The 13,698-nt window shown below is 42.7% G+C and overlaps 1 protein-coding gene across 3 annotated transcripts in view; it reads left to right on the plus strand.

Moving 5' to 3' along the window:
• STON2 (stonin 2) overlaps window positions 1–13,698 on the plus strand; it is a 148,625-nt gene that overhangs the window by 66,959 nt on the left and 67,968 nt on the right. For 2 of the 3 annotated variants that reach the window (XM_060125625.1, XM_060125458.1), the window contains exon 5: window positions 11,960–12,078. The exons of the other annotated variant lie outside the window; for it this stretch is intronic. In XM_060125625.1, coding sequence (XP_059981608.1) covers window positions 11,960–12,078 — 119 coding nt within the window. The remainder of the gene's footprint in view (window positions 1–11,959; window positions 12,079–13,698) is intronic. 3 annotated transcript variants of the gene reach the window in all.

The raw sequence follows: 13,698 nt of genomic DNA on the forward strand, positions 1-13,698 counted from the left end.
GCATTGGAAGGCGGATTCATAACCACTGGACCACCAGGGAAGTCCCCCTGCCACCTTTGCTGGAGATTCGTAACATGTATTAGCTTATTAAAGATTTTGAAAAGTCCTGAAATGATATGGTATTTATGTATGTATCTATGTATATGTATAATTTATATTTATATGTGTGTGTATATATATATATATACACACACACACATATATATTTATATACACATACACACATATATATATTTATATACATCTACAAATCATTTTAGCCTTTCATTAACCCATAGTGCCTATCTGGTTACCTGGTCAGATCTCAAGGTTTAGAAACCCAAACATACATAAATTAGCAAATTTGAGTTGGAAGTGCATGCCATTGCTAAAGTGTTGGGAAACCAGAGAAACCAGAAAGAAATATTTTGACAAACTTTCCTGGATTTACAAAGGTAGCTAGCTCTACTTTGTCTCATGCTCTGCTATATACCTCTTGGCCTTTTTTAAAAATTCTAATTCAATAGACTCAGGAATACATTTTGCCAAATGTTCTTGGTATTTAAACCCTCATGGGCTTTAAAACAAATGTAGACCAGATGTTCTTGATTTATTTGCATTTAACTGATCACAATGGAATTCTGCCAGAGCAGTAGGAGATCCCCAGGGATTTGGGCCTCTTCTTTTTTTTTTTTTCCCCCCTCAGAAACAAGTGTTTATGATGGGTAGAAACCTATGGACTCGGGAGTTCAATTTTTGTGACAAGCACTTTTTATATGCTTAGAAAGTTTCTGTTGTCATGATTGGTTAAGGATAGAATGAGAACATCACCGGGGCTGTGTGCCTCTTTATAAGATGTAACACGTTTCTCTGTTGCCTGTTTTGTCGTAATCCTGCTGCAGCTGGTAGAACACCAGACCGGGGGCCCAGATTCCCAGTGAACAGTAATTATCATTGTGCATGATGGGGCTACAGGGGATTCTTGTTATTCTTAAGGCACATTTGTATTTTATGATTCTTTTTCACCTTGAATATATTTTGCTTGGAAAACAAAATGAGCTAACTTATTTTAAAAATTCTTTTGTCTAACTATGAATTTCAGTGATAATTTGTATCCCTCCTGAGTAATAGTGCCCTCCTCAAAATCGAAGAACAGTAGAACATATTTTTAAAACAATTACATCTTTTTCTCTTTCATTAACAAATAGAAATTTGGCCCCATTTCTGTTATTAGGATGCCCCAGGATCCTTGATATTGTTGTTCCCATTAAGTTGTACATTTTGGATTTTTTTTTTTGTTTTTGCGGTATGCGGGCCTTTCACTGCTGTGGCCTCTCCCGTTGCGGAGCACAGGCTCCGGACGCACAGGCTCAGCGGCCATGGCCCACGGGCCCAGCCGCTCCGCGGCACGTGGGATCCTCCCGGACCAGGGCACGAACCCGTGTCCCCTGCATCGGCAGGCGGACTCTCAACCACTGCGCCACCAGGGAAGCCCTACATTTTGGATTTAAATCAGTATTTTAAAACTCTAATGATTGCTCTCTTTGAAAATTTCTTTTCAAAGAGGTTCAAAAGTTTCTCAGAAACACAAATTTTTATTGAGTAAAACTGGTATTTTGCCAGTCATTGCAAATACAGAAAGAGTGAAGTGTATGACATCTGTCTATGAAGAACGGATAACCTACAAATTTTTGCTGTTAAAAGGATCATTAGATATAACTTAAAAAATAGTTTTTAGCTATGGAACATCTACTGTATGCTAGGAATGTGTTACACACATGCACATGCACATTTAATCTTCATAATCTTAAGAGTAGCTATTACTACCCCATTTTGTAGAAGCAGAAACACAGCTAAGGAGATTAAATGATTTGGCCAAAGTCACACAACTGAAAGGGTAGTGTTGGGATTCAGTCCAAGCCTCTCTCCTCAGTTTCCCTGCCTGGTGCCTGGTAATGAGAGGCCGGTGTTTGTGAATGCAGTGAGTTGTGGGCAGCAGTTATAGAGAACCTTCTGGGGGCCCAGCGCTGCTTCCTCTGCATCCCGGGAGCTATGTACAAACCTCCCTCGTGAGTTTATCTCATTGGGTGGCAGTGACTTGTTCAGGAGTCCCCACTACACTGAGGCCTTCTTGGAAGCAGGAACCACATCATATTCATTTTATATTCCCAGAACACTGCCTGGCACATTGAACTTACGCAGTGGACATTTGTGGAATAAATTAACTATTCTGATATAGGGCTAGAAGACCCTTGTTCCCAATCCTGTTCTCCAGTTACCTAGGCTTAAGTGTATTTGCTAATTGAAATGTAACTTCATGACAGGGAAGAACTAAAAGGGAACAGATAGGTGCAGCCAGTGTGTAAATAAGACTTTTTTCCTGTGTTTTCACATGTTAGCCATTTATCCAGTCGTGTCCATTCATTTTGTTTTCCTGTTCTTATTTGGGTTTTACTATAGTCTTTTAAATTTTCTAAAAAACAATTGACATATGTGTGTGGGTGCAGTGGGGGGTTCTCTCTCTGTCTGGGTATCTCAGAATTTCACTTACCCTATATATTCTTTGACCAAAGCAGCCATATTTTCCTTTCCTATTTATTTAGCTCAGAGAGTGCAAAGAAGGTGATTTGGGGAGAGCTTTTCTGTGATACTGAAATAGGTCCTTGTGATTATTGAACCATCTGTGTAGACCAAAATATGAGAAAGAGTGGTAGAGTTTAAGATGCTGTGCTCCATACAGATTATCTAAACTAGATATTTTAGAAGTACTTAATAAAAAAATCTGTGACCTCCAACCAGAGATTTTGCAAGTTCCTTTTAGAATTGCTAATGCACTAGTCCTGAAGAGGAGGTGACAACTGTAGTGCCTTTTATTCATTACTTTCTGTGGTGTTCTTTGTAGTGTTATGATCTTCCTTTTATAGATGACAACACCAATGCCCAGAGCCACACATTAGTTAAGGGACAGAATTAGGATTGATGTCCAGGCTTGTTGACGCTGTGCAGCTCTGCCCGTCCTGTGGCTGAGCTCTCTGCAAGGACCACTTCACTGCACCCAGTCCTACAGGGCGGAGTTTAAGAGGACGGACATGTGGACACAGGGTGGGAAGGGGAGGGCGGGACAAATTAGAAGATTAGGCTTGACATAAATACATTACCATGTGTAAGATAGATAGCTAGTGGGAACATGATGTATAGCACAGGGACCTCAGCTCGGTGAGAATGAAAATACTTCCACTTAGAAAATTAAATATGTTACTAGAGCATTTTAAAATTTCTTCTGTGCTATATGTGTTTGTTTAGGGGCTGGCCTGTTTGTTTGGGGGTTGAGTGCTGGCCTGTTTGCTTTGTGGGGGAGGCCATTGTTTCAAACATTGCTGTCATATACTTGTGATTTTTCGCTGGCATGATGCTAGTTGCTTACTCTTTGCAGGAAGTAGATATAGAGTGACGGAAAGCCATGATCTTCTGAGTTTGACAGACCAAAGACCACTCCTGCTACTCCCCTGCTCCGTGACATTCGGCAGATTATTTAACCTCAGTGACCTTTAGTTTCCTCAACTGTAGAATGGAAATAATAATGATAATACTGAGCTTGCAGGTTTATCTTGAGGGTTCAGTGAGACCTGGAACATGAAGTTTCTGGAATAAAATAAGGAGTAGTCATTATGATGATAGCGGTATAATGCGGTTTTCAGAATTCCTCATGTTTTAGAGCTAGGACTTAGTCAATGGGAGGAGAATTCTTTTAAGTTGTGGAAAAACGGCCAAGTGGAACTCCGAAGAGGTTCTCCTTTATGTCCTTGGCTAGTTTCTGTAAACTGCCTTTACAGAAAGGCAGTTTCTTTTATTCTTTCTGTTCTCATTGACTGAAGGGTGGGCTCACTCAGCATGCTTTGTGAAACCACTTGTGTCTATGGCATTTTTCTGCAGAATTAGAATCAGGAAGAAAAGCTTCCCTGAGAAGAGGAGGGAGGGAGGGTGGAGGGAGGGGGAGGGCTGGATGGGGGTAGGGAGCCCATGCCAGGTTTACTTTCATGAGGTGCCTCGCCCCTCCTCCTCTTCAGAATTGGTTTGTTTGGACAAATTGGTTGCCTCAAGCAACACATTATTAGTTTGAGCCGGAATGTATCCCGGGAGACTTGCTGCTTTCCCTTTGCCAAGTAATTGTCCTTTTCCCAAAGAGGATGCTGGGACTGTGGAGGCATTTTCCACTTTGGCATATTTCAATCCAGTCCCCCCACCTCCCTTACACTGAAGTGTCTGCTGCTTGCACTACGCATTTAGAAAGCAACCAGTTGTGAGCTGTTAATCTTTGTTTTCAACTCCAGGATTTTGTCATCCTTCCTTAAACCCTCAGTACTGGTGTCTAAGGAAAGAAGATTGTACAGGCAGACCTCGGAGACATTTCAGTTTCCCTTTTAGGCCACTGCAACAAAGTGAATATTGCAATAAAGCGAGTCAGGCAAAGTGTTTGGTTTCCCAGTACATATAAAAGTTATGTTCACACTCTAGTATGTTATGTGTGCAATAGCATTATGTCTAAAAAACAAGATAGATACTTTAATTTAAAAATCCTCTGGAGGCTTCCCTGGTGGTGCAGTGGTTAAGAATCTGCCTGCCAATGCAGGGGACATGGGTTCGAGCCCTGGTCCAGGAAGATCCCACATGCCACGGAGGAACTGAGTCTGCGTGCCACAACTACCGAGCCTGCGCTCTAGAGCCCACGAGCCACAACGACGGAGCCCATGTGCCACAATTACTGAAGCCCGAGCACCTAGAGCCTGTGCTCTGCAACAAGAGAAGCCACTGCAATGAGAAGCCCGTGCACTGCAACCAACAGTAGCCCCCGCTTGTGACAACTAGAGAAAGCCTGCGTGCAGCAACAAAGACCCAACGCAGCCAAAAATAAATAAATAAAATTTAAAAAAAGCTTTGTTGCTAAAAAATGCGAACCATCATCTGAGCCTTCAGCGAATTGTGATCTTTTTGCTGGGGGAGGGTCTTGCCTTGATGCTGACTGATCAGGATGGTGGTTGCTGAAGGATGGGTTGCTGTGGCAACTTCTTAAAGCAAGACAGCCATGAAGTCTGCTACGTTGGTTGACTCTTCCTTTCAGGAATGATTTCTCTGCAGCATGCAGTGCTGTTTGATAGCATTTTACCCACTGTAGAACTTCTTTCAAAACGGGAGTCAATCCTCTCAAACCCTGCCACTGCTTTATCAACTAAATTTATGCAATATTCTGAATGCTGTTGTCATTAAATACATAATCGCAAATGTGTTGTCATTTCAACCGTCTTCACAGCGTCTTCACCAAGAGTAGTTTGCATCTCAAGAAACCACTTTCTTTGCTCATCTGTAGGAAGCAACTCCTCATCTGTTAAGGTTTTATTATGAGATTGCAGCAATTCAGTGACATCTTCAGGCTCCACTTCTAATTCTAGTTCTCTTGCCCTTTCTACCACAGTTATAATAGTAACTTCAAAAATCACTGATCACAGATCACCATGACAAATGTAATAATGAAAAAGTTTGAGATACTGTAAGAACTACCAAAACGTGACACAGAGATATGAAATGAGCAAATGCTATTGGAAAAAATGGCGCCGATAGACTTGCTAGATTCAGGGTCACCACACATCTTCGATCTGTAAAAAACAAAATATATCTGTATATCTTTAAATATGGTATTGGCAGAACTTTTTGTTATGTATGTATGGTAGTGCTACCCAGAAGAGCCTGGATGAAATCCCGGGAGTTGACTGGAGTTCTGTGACTGGGCAGGTGTGTGCCCTCTGCACTCCCAGTTGCTCGCGTTTCCGTTCCTGAATTGCTAACATTCAGTGCGCTTTGAGGCTCCTTTTCCAGTAGTGATGGTTTGGGTTATCAATACATCTACCTTGCTTCACTCTCTTTGTGACCCTCCAGAAATAGAATTCAGGGCCACATCTTGGTAAAAAATTTATAAAATGAGAGAATATAAATAAAGTCCCTAATGTGAAGAAGAGCAGATAGTATTTTTATTTTTAAAGGTATCCACTATTTGTGAATTTACATTTGAATGTATCTACCTATCCATTTCCCATCTTGTACCAGAAAGAATTATCCCTATGAATGGTTTGCAGGTCATGTCTGCTCAGATTATATCAAATATGAGGCACTTGCTAGAGCTGAGAGTCTTTCTGAGTTGGAACAAAGAAAAGTCATCTGGTCCTTGCTGGAAGTAATACTATGAACTTGGCCTAAGGATATCAAATATGGACATTTTTAATGGCAGTTAAGGTAATTCTATTGTAGGTAAGAGCACACTTGTTTTCAAAAAGCTTTCAAATACATACATAATTTTATTCACTCTTTATTATAGCCTGTGAGATAAGGAGAAAAATATCCTGCCTTTTCGCAGAGGAGGAAACTAAGGCTTATTAATTTTCAATGATTTGTCCTCTGTTCTACTACCAATACTAATATCAGTATTAGGCATATTAATATACCAATTAATGTATGAATATGTATTGTAAAATACAGATGCTAATGACATATCAATACTTTATATTATACCTCATATATATTTAATATACTTTATATTATATATTGATATTAATAATATTGAAATAATTTATATAATGTCCTTATATAAATTATACATAGGCGGCTAACTGCTTTAACAACTCCAAGATTTCAGTGGGTTAGCACAGTTCAAGTTTATTTCTCATCCACTCGACTGTGAGTGCAGGGTGGCGACAGGGTGCTGTGCTCCAGAGTTCAGGGACCCATTGCTGTGCTCAGAGTCTCCTCTGTTCAGGTGGTGGGTGGGAAGTGGACGTGCACGATCTGTTGGCCAGAAGGCAGGGCCTGGCCATGCCTTCCTGTCAAAGAGGCTGGAAAACTTGGCCTCGTTACATGAAACTTCAGTTACATGAAGTGTGGCCACAGTTTCAACCAAAGGTTATCAAGCACCTGCTATTTGCCAGGTACCATCAGGTACTTTTATACACATTGTCTCATCTAAAGCTCACAGTGATGTTCACATCCTCACACTAATATTCCAGTTAGAACTCTGGGACTAGGACTTGGAACCTTGGGAATGTTCCACAGCTTTTGTAGCAACTACTCCTTTCCTGTCACTGTTACAGCCCCACCCCCTCTTGACCCATGGTCTCCCTCATCCTTGCTGTCGCTCATCATTCATCTGAGGCCAGAGCCCCTTTGCCCTGCTCCTTTGCCTTTCATTCATTCACTCATTCCAACCTGAGCCATCTTGTATCTTTCAAACTCTTGTTGATGGTGAGAAAATAGTCTACGTCCTCTACCTGTACATTGTTCTCCTTATACTCGCTTGTCCTAAAGTCATCTGGCTTCCCTTCCCTGTGGCTCTAATTTCCTCAACCTTGGAAGGACTGGCATCATCTCCTTTCCCCCTGGTTACTTTCATGCCATTATGGAGCTGCCACTGTTCCACAATTTTAAATAAACCTCCATGTCCACTTCCACCGTCCTCTGCCCAGGTTGTGCATGTGCATTGCTGACTCTGGCCCTTGACTGTCTTCTCCAAGCCCATCCTCCCCTTAATGTTATTTCCAGTGATGTGGAGTCCTTGGCTAGTGGAACGAGTGTTGGACTAGTAGTCAGAAGAGCTCAATTGGAGGCCTCACTCTCCCACTTAGCAGTGATAAGATTTTGGGAAATCACTTGTGCCTCTCAGCCTCAGTTTCTTCATCTGGAACATGGCCATAATGATACCTACTCGATGTAACTACTTCCCAGGGTTTATTGAGGAATAAAATGAGGTATGGATGGTCAAGTTAACTTCTAACCCATGAATACTATGTAGAGGGCAGGTACTATGGGCAGTTGCCCTCTCAGCTGTCCAGTGGCATGCCAAACTTTGGGTCTCACTGCTGCCTGGAACTTCTCTCAGTGATCTTCTGGCTTCACTTTCCTTCCTACCCAGCCTGGACCCCAAGGGTAATTTTCTTCAGTGTTCTACCAACAGCCTTAGAATCTTTAGCTCTTTGACTTGCCACGATATCCCTTTGGCCAGTTCTCAATCCTGAGTAACCCCTACCACATATGTGTAACCTCTGTGCCCCTGAGCTCTACTGAAAACCAAAATGTCTTGAATTAATCCTATTGCCTCTTCAAGAGCCTTGCTCTTTCAATATCTGCCTTGCATATTGTGTATCTTGTCTCTCTTCACCACCCCCAAATTCTCTTTCTCCTAAATATGCTCCATTAACAAATAATACTCTTAACAAATAATTGATTTTGATCTTGCTTCCTCTCATGTTGACATTTTTTGATGACTTTCCTCAACTAGGTTACACATCCCCTTGTAAATTTTGGCAGGACTGACTCCATAGTAAATCCAAGAGTATTGTTTATGAAACTTGCAGAACCCATAGCCGTGGTATGAATTCCTGGTCTTCCTTTAATATAGACCTTTGTCTCTCCCTTCAGTCTCTCCAGCATGACTGACAGTCTAGCTGTATCCACAGAACCAAAATTAGAAACCGCTCTTGAGAGGTGAAGCAGTGGATATTCCTCACTCAGCACCTTCCTGTCCTGTTCTGTCCATCTCTCTAGACCATCTCTGCACATCTTGTTACATGGATATGACAGGAAGCGTTTGGGGTGAAGAGGGACATGATTAGGGCTTGTAATGAGACCTCTTCCCCCTCCCTTTTTCTTTCTTCTAGTTTCTTCTCTCTTCCTTTTTCCTTTCCATTCCATTAGCACACAGATGGTTATTGGGTAGTGTCTTGGAGAGTGTCTCTGGTCAGTCTTCATGCAGAGAATGGGTCACTGTCGTTAGTGCTGACTCTTGTACCTAAAATCGGCAGCAAGGGCTTCCCTGGTGGTACAGTGATTGAGAGTCCGCCTGCCGATGCAGGGGACACGGGTTTGTGCCCCAGTCCGGGAAGGTCCCACATGCCGCGGAGCGGCTGGGCCCGTGAGCCATGGCCGCTGAGCCTGCACGTCCGGAGCCTGTGCTCCGCAACGGGAGAGGCCACAACAGTGAGAGGCCCGCGTACCGCAAAAAAAAAAAAAAATCGGCAGCAAGTCTTTGTTCAGAAGAGCTGCCTGGCTCCCTGGGATGGCGCGCCCGTTGCTGTAGGGTGTTCCCACTCCACGTGTCTTGCCCCTTCCCCGTCTTCCTTCTGCATTATTTCTGACTTAGGCTTGCCAGTGGCTCCTTGTGCCAGCCTCTCTTGTGGAATAACATCAGCCAAAGTGCTTCAGCTCCTGATAAACAAGATATGTCCCTCTTTCCTTCCAGGTGCCCAGGGAGGGTGTTTTGGCAAAGTTGAGAAAGACGTGGAAGTAGAAAGAGAGGAAGGTATGAAGAGCTTGCTTGAGGCCTAAAATCCTAGCTGTCGGCCCTCATAATAATAATAGGTGGTGGTTGTCACTGTTTTAGAGGTTCTAGAAAGTTGGTCAAGATTCTAAATTATTCCAAGCCTGGATGATGAAATTAGCACCTTCCCCAAGTCCTTTGTGTTGAAAGCTCCATAGTGTGTGGTGGGATTTGAATTGTGGCCTAATATTTAAGTAAGTGAAGTGAAGGAAAAAAGTAGTCAAGCCAGACAAAATAAGCAGTCTTTCAACAAATCGAATATTTCACTTCTCCATTATAGATGCTTCTTAGATGCACACTTCCAGCAGAAAGGAAGTGGGTATCGGATTTGGCCAACTACTAACACCCTGGAGGTGGCACAGTCACTTCCCGAAGGCAGGCTGGCTGGCTGGTTTGACGGAATCGTCTCTGGCCTCACTGCCACGCGTGAACCTTGACATCCATTCTAACTGGGGCTCGCTTAAGAGTAGAGTGAGCTGCAGGTGCTGTGTAGCATCCTTCTCACTGATGAGCCTCTTGGCTTTAGAACAGAAACTTTGACCAAGACATATTTTACCATCTGCTTCCAAGAAGAAGAAAGGGAAGTCATTTGGGAACAGGTGTGCAAACCCAGCTCTTTTCTTTAGACAGAAATGTGAAATATCATGTGTGACGACAAACGGATTCTCTGCTTTTTGAATGACCTACGAACTTCCTGATAAATGTGGGAAAATGGAACTAGAGAATCTGTTCAAATCTGGAAAATAAAATCGTATTGATACTAAGTAGCTCAGTATCATGGAATCTGAAGAACTGAGCATCACTGGGGACCAGAAAAGGTAGTTTGCCAAGGTCCCAAGTGAAGCTCTTTTTAAAAAATTATTTATTGGAGTATAGTTGATTTATAGTGTTGTGTTAGTTTCAGGTGTACAGATAGTGAATCAGTTATACATGTACATATATGCACTCTTTTTAAGATTCTTTTCCCATATAGGTCATTACAGAGTATCGAGTAGAGTTCCCTGTGCTATATAGTAGGTCCTTATTAGTTATCTATTTTATAAATAATAATGTGTATATGAGTCCTTAGTATGGCAGTTCCTGCCTGAATACCTAACTTTGAAGGATGCAGTCACTAGAGAGGCAGCCCATTCCATGTTCAAGCCATGTTTACTATCTACCCACTAGTCCTTTGGCAACTAACTGCCTGGTTTGAACACTGGCTTCCATACTTATTAGCAGTTTGACCTTGTAGAAAACACTTAACTTTTCTGAGCTTCAGTTTCTTTGTCTACAAAATTAGAACAATCATAGTAGTAATTTCATAGGATTGATAAGGTGAATGAGAAATGTATTTAATGTTCTTAGAAAACTGCTTGATGCTATAGGTGTGCTTAATAGATGTCAGTTCTTCCAGTATAATGATAATTGTTATTATAGTTATTATCACCACACCTTGGATCTATAAAGAATAAACCCAATCTTTTTTCTGTATGACATCTTCTTCCTTATTTGAAAAGAGCTAAATATCCTCAGTCTCAGAAACAGTTTACAATTCAGCTTAGTTCTACAAAGGTGACAAAAGAAGTTCAAGGCGCTGAGGTAGGTTTAATATACTCACGCCCATTTGGAGACCTCAACAGTAAAATATGTTTAATTTTCGAATAGTGATGACTTTTTTCCTGGAATTTATATCCCCAGAAGAGCGATTTTAAAGCGCATAAATAAAATAAGTCTAACAAGGCAATGGTTCAGTTTTCTTTGCTGGATTAAAAAATAGTGCTTGCTTATGATGTATACAAAGTACTTTTTTTTTGTCATTTATGTGCTTAGAATCTTGGACATTTTAGAGTGTAAATGTGACTTTTTTCAGAATCATCTCAAATCTGCAAAGCCAGCTGGATATCCTCATTTGCTAATAAATGATATCAGACAAATACGCCCATTACTTTGAGACCACAGGGGATGTGGCCTAAGAGAGCTGTTTGTGGCAGCAGCCCTGTGAGAGCCGTGGACGCCACCAACCTCGCCGTCCCCAGTGGTGACATGGGGAACTTGCTCCGGAATTTCGTTTTGACAGACCCGGGGGGCTGGGAGAAATCCTTTAGAGTAGTTGGGGGGTTATAACCCCATGCACATGTTTATGATCCATTTTATTGCTGACTTTGGTTTTAAAGGAGGATCTGCTGTGTTGTTTGAGAATAAAAATCAATCTCAGACAGCCACGGGGTTTGTTCCCTGGGAAGATGACAGGCCAAATCTTCATTAAGTTGTTGAGGAATGAAGGAGGGCGGGTGCTCCCTTTTCCCTTCCCACAGTGGCTGGCAGCAGTGAGGCGAGGATGTGTGGGCTCCTGGGAGCCTTTTGTTTGGTTTCTATGGCTGTGACCTCGATTAGCTGCTCTGTGTGGAGAGGAGGGAGGATGCAGCTTTTAACCCTCATTCAGCAGCTTCGACGAGGTCATCTTTTTCTCCTCTGTCCAAGCATAGAGAGATGCATAGAGGCAGCTTTGTGGCATCATTTGAGGGTCTCTGGTCAGAGTTCATTGCTCATACTGGAGAGTGATGGATGCAAGTAGGGGAGAAAAAGGGCTAGGGACTAACAACTTTATTTAATACTTTTCTCTCCCCTCCCTCCCAATAGGGTGGAAATGTGGTCACGCAGAAAATCTATGCTGGGGTCACCAAGACAGGAGATGCATACCAGCTCTGCCCTTTCTAGGCAGCTTCCCAACCCCTGAAACAGGGTTAGTGCTACCTGAGGTGAGAGCCTCTGAGTGGAGTAAGTAGAGGAGCAGATCTAAAGTACTTAGCACAGTGGCTTGCACACAGTACTCCTGTCCACATTTCCTAAGATGGGAGGGGCTAAATTATCCTGGTTGCTTCCAGCAAGCATCCAAAGCATTTGTGGCAGTCGTGAAGAACAATAAAATTCCAGAGGCCTTTTATTTGCTCTAGCCTTCCAGTATTATACACATGGCAGTGTACACACGCACACACACACACACGCACACACACACGCGCGCGCACACACACACACACACATACATCTCTTTTTCAGGTGCTGGTGCCTCACAGGTGGCTCTTGCCATGTTTTGCCCTGTGGTCTTGGTGGTGCCATTTCAGGGCGAACCAATAGGAAATGAAGAAGCAGACCCTAAATGTGAGCAGAAGTCTTAGTCATACTCTCTTCTGCTTCCTTCCTTGCCTTAACATAATCACTAGGCAACTTGTTATGGCTTGTTTTCCAGAAAGGTCCAGAGAAGTCTGTTGCATCGTCTAGTTTGTAAGGCCAGCTAATCCTGGGGCATGGTGGGCTTTTGAGTGGGTGCTAACAGATGGTGTGAAAGGAGGTAATTCCTGCCCTGGGGGAACTAACCTGGGAAAATAAAACTAGCACACCTGAAATAATTAGCCACCAATTCCGTGCTAAATCATGTGCTGCTGACCCAGTGTTAGTGCAGTGGGGGTGAGGGTAAATTGGAGATTGGTGAGGGTACCCGTCTCCCGAGGTACCTAGTGCTGTGCCTTGTGGGAAGATTGAGCAGTGTGTGTGTGTGTGTGTGTGTGTGTGTGTGTGTGTGTGTGTGTGTGTGTGTGTGTGGATATATACGTATATATATAAACTACATGCGTATATACACATACACGTGTGGCAGCTTTTCCCACATCTTTTTTTTTTAAATTAGATCAGAGTTTTAATTTTAAGTATTTCATTATAAAATATTATTATAAAATTAAAAGACATTTTAAGGGAAACATAAAAAAGGAGCCATCCCCAATCCCACATCCCCAACACAATTAATTTATCAAAAAGTGTAGCTCATTCTTAGTCTCTTCAGCGTCCAGCCCGGTTCCCCGGCACGGAAAAGGGGCTGAGTGGATGTCTGTGAATGGCCATACCACTAGTTCCTATACCAGGTATCTAGACAGTGACGTTACAGAGGGTGCCAGCCCAGCACCTCTCACAGGCTGAGCTCTTCACTGCATCATTGTGTTGACCTCTTCTCATAGTGTGAGGGGGGCAGTAGCAGAGGCTCAGCATGGCTAGGTAACTAGGGGAGTGCTTAGCAGCTTTTCTGTTAGGCCATCGAGCCTTCCTGAGATACAATAAATGGAGAGAGGTAGGTGCCTAGGGTAGAATGTTTCTCCCACTGCGTCTGGGCAGTGTTAGTGTTTCTCCTTTATCCCGTAGAAGAAGATGTCACTGTTTCCCCCGCCAAACTTCTCAAAGAACATTCTCATTCCTAAGGTATCAGTGCCAACAAGTTCTGTGGCTTCTGTCTACCTGCTTTTCAGGTAAAGCAGGCTTACCTGTTGGTACTTGCACAGCTTTGAAGAGTCCGTCATGGGCCTAGTTGCTGTAAGATGAACTAAAACTGA

The sequence above is a fragment of the Lagenorhynchus albirostris genome, chromosome 1, assembly GCF_949774975.1.
Source record: "Lagenorhynchus albirostris chromosome 1, mLagAlb1.1, whole genome shotgun sequence".
In the NCBI taxonomy this organism is placed as follows: Eukaryota; Metazoa; Chordata; class Mammalia; order Artiodactyla; family Delphinidae; genus Lagenorhynchus; species Lagenorhynchus albirostris.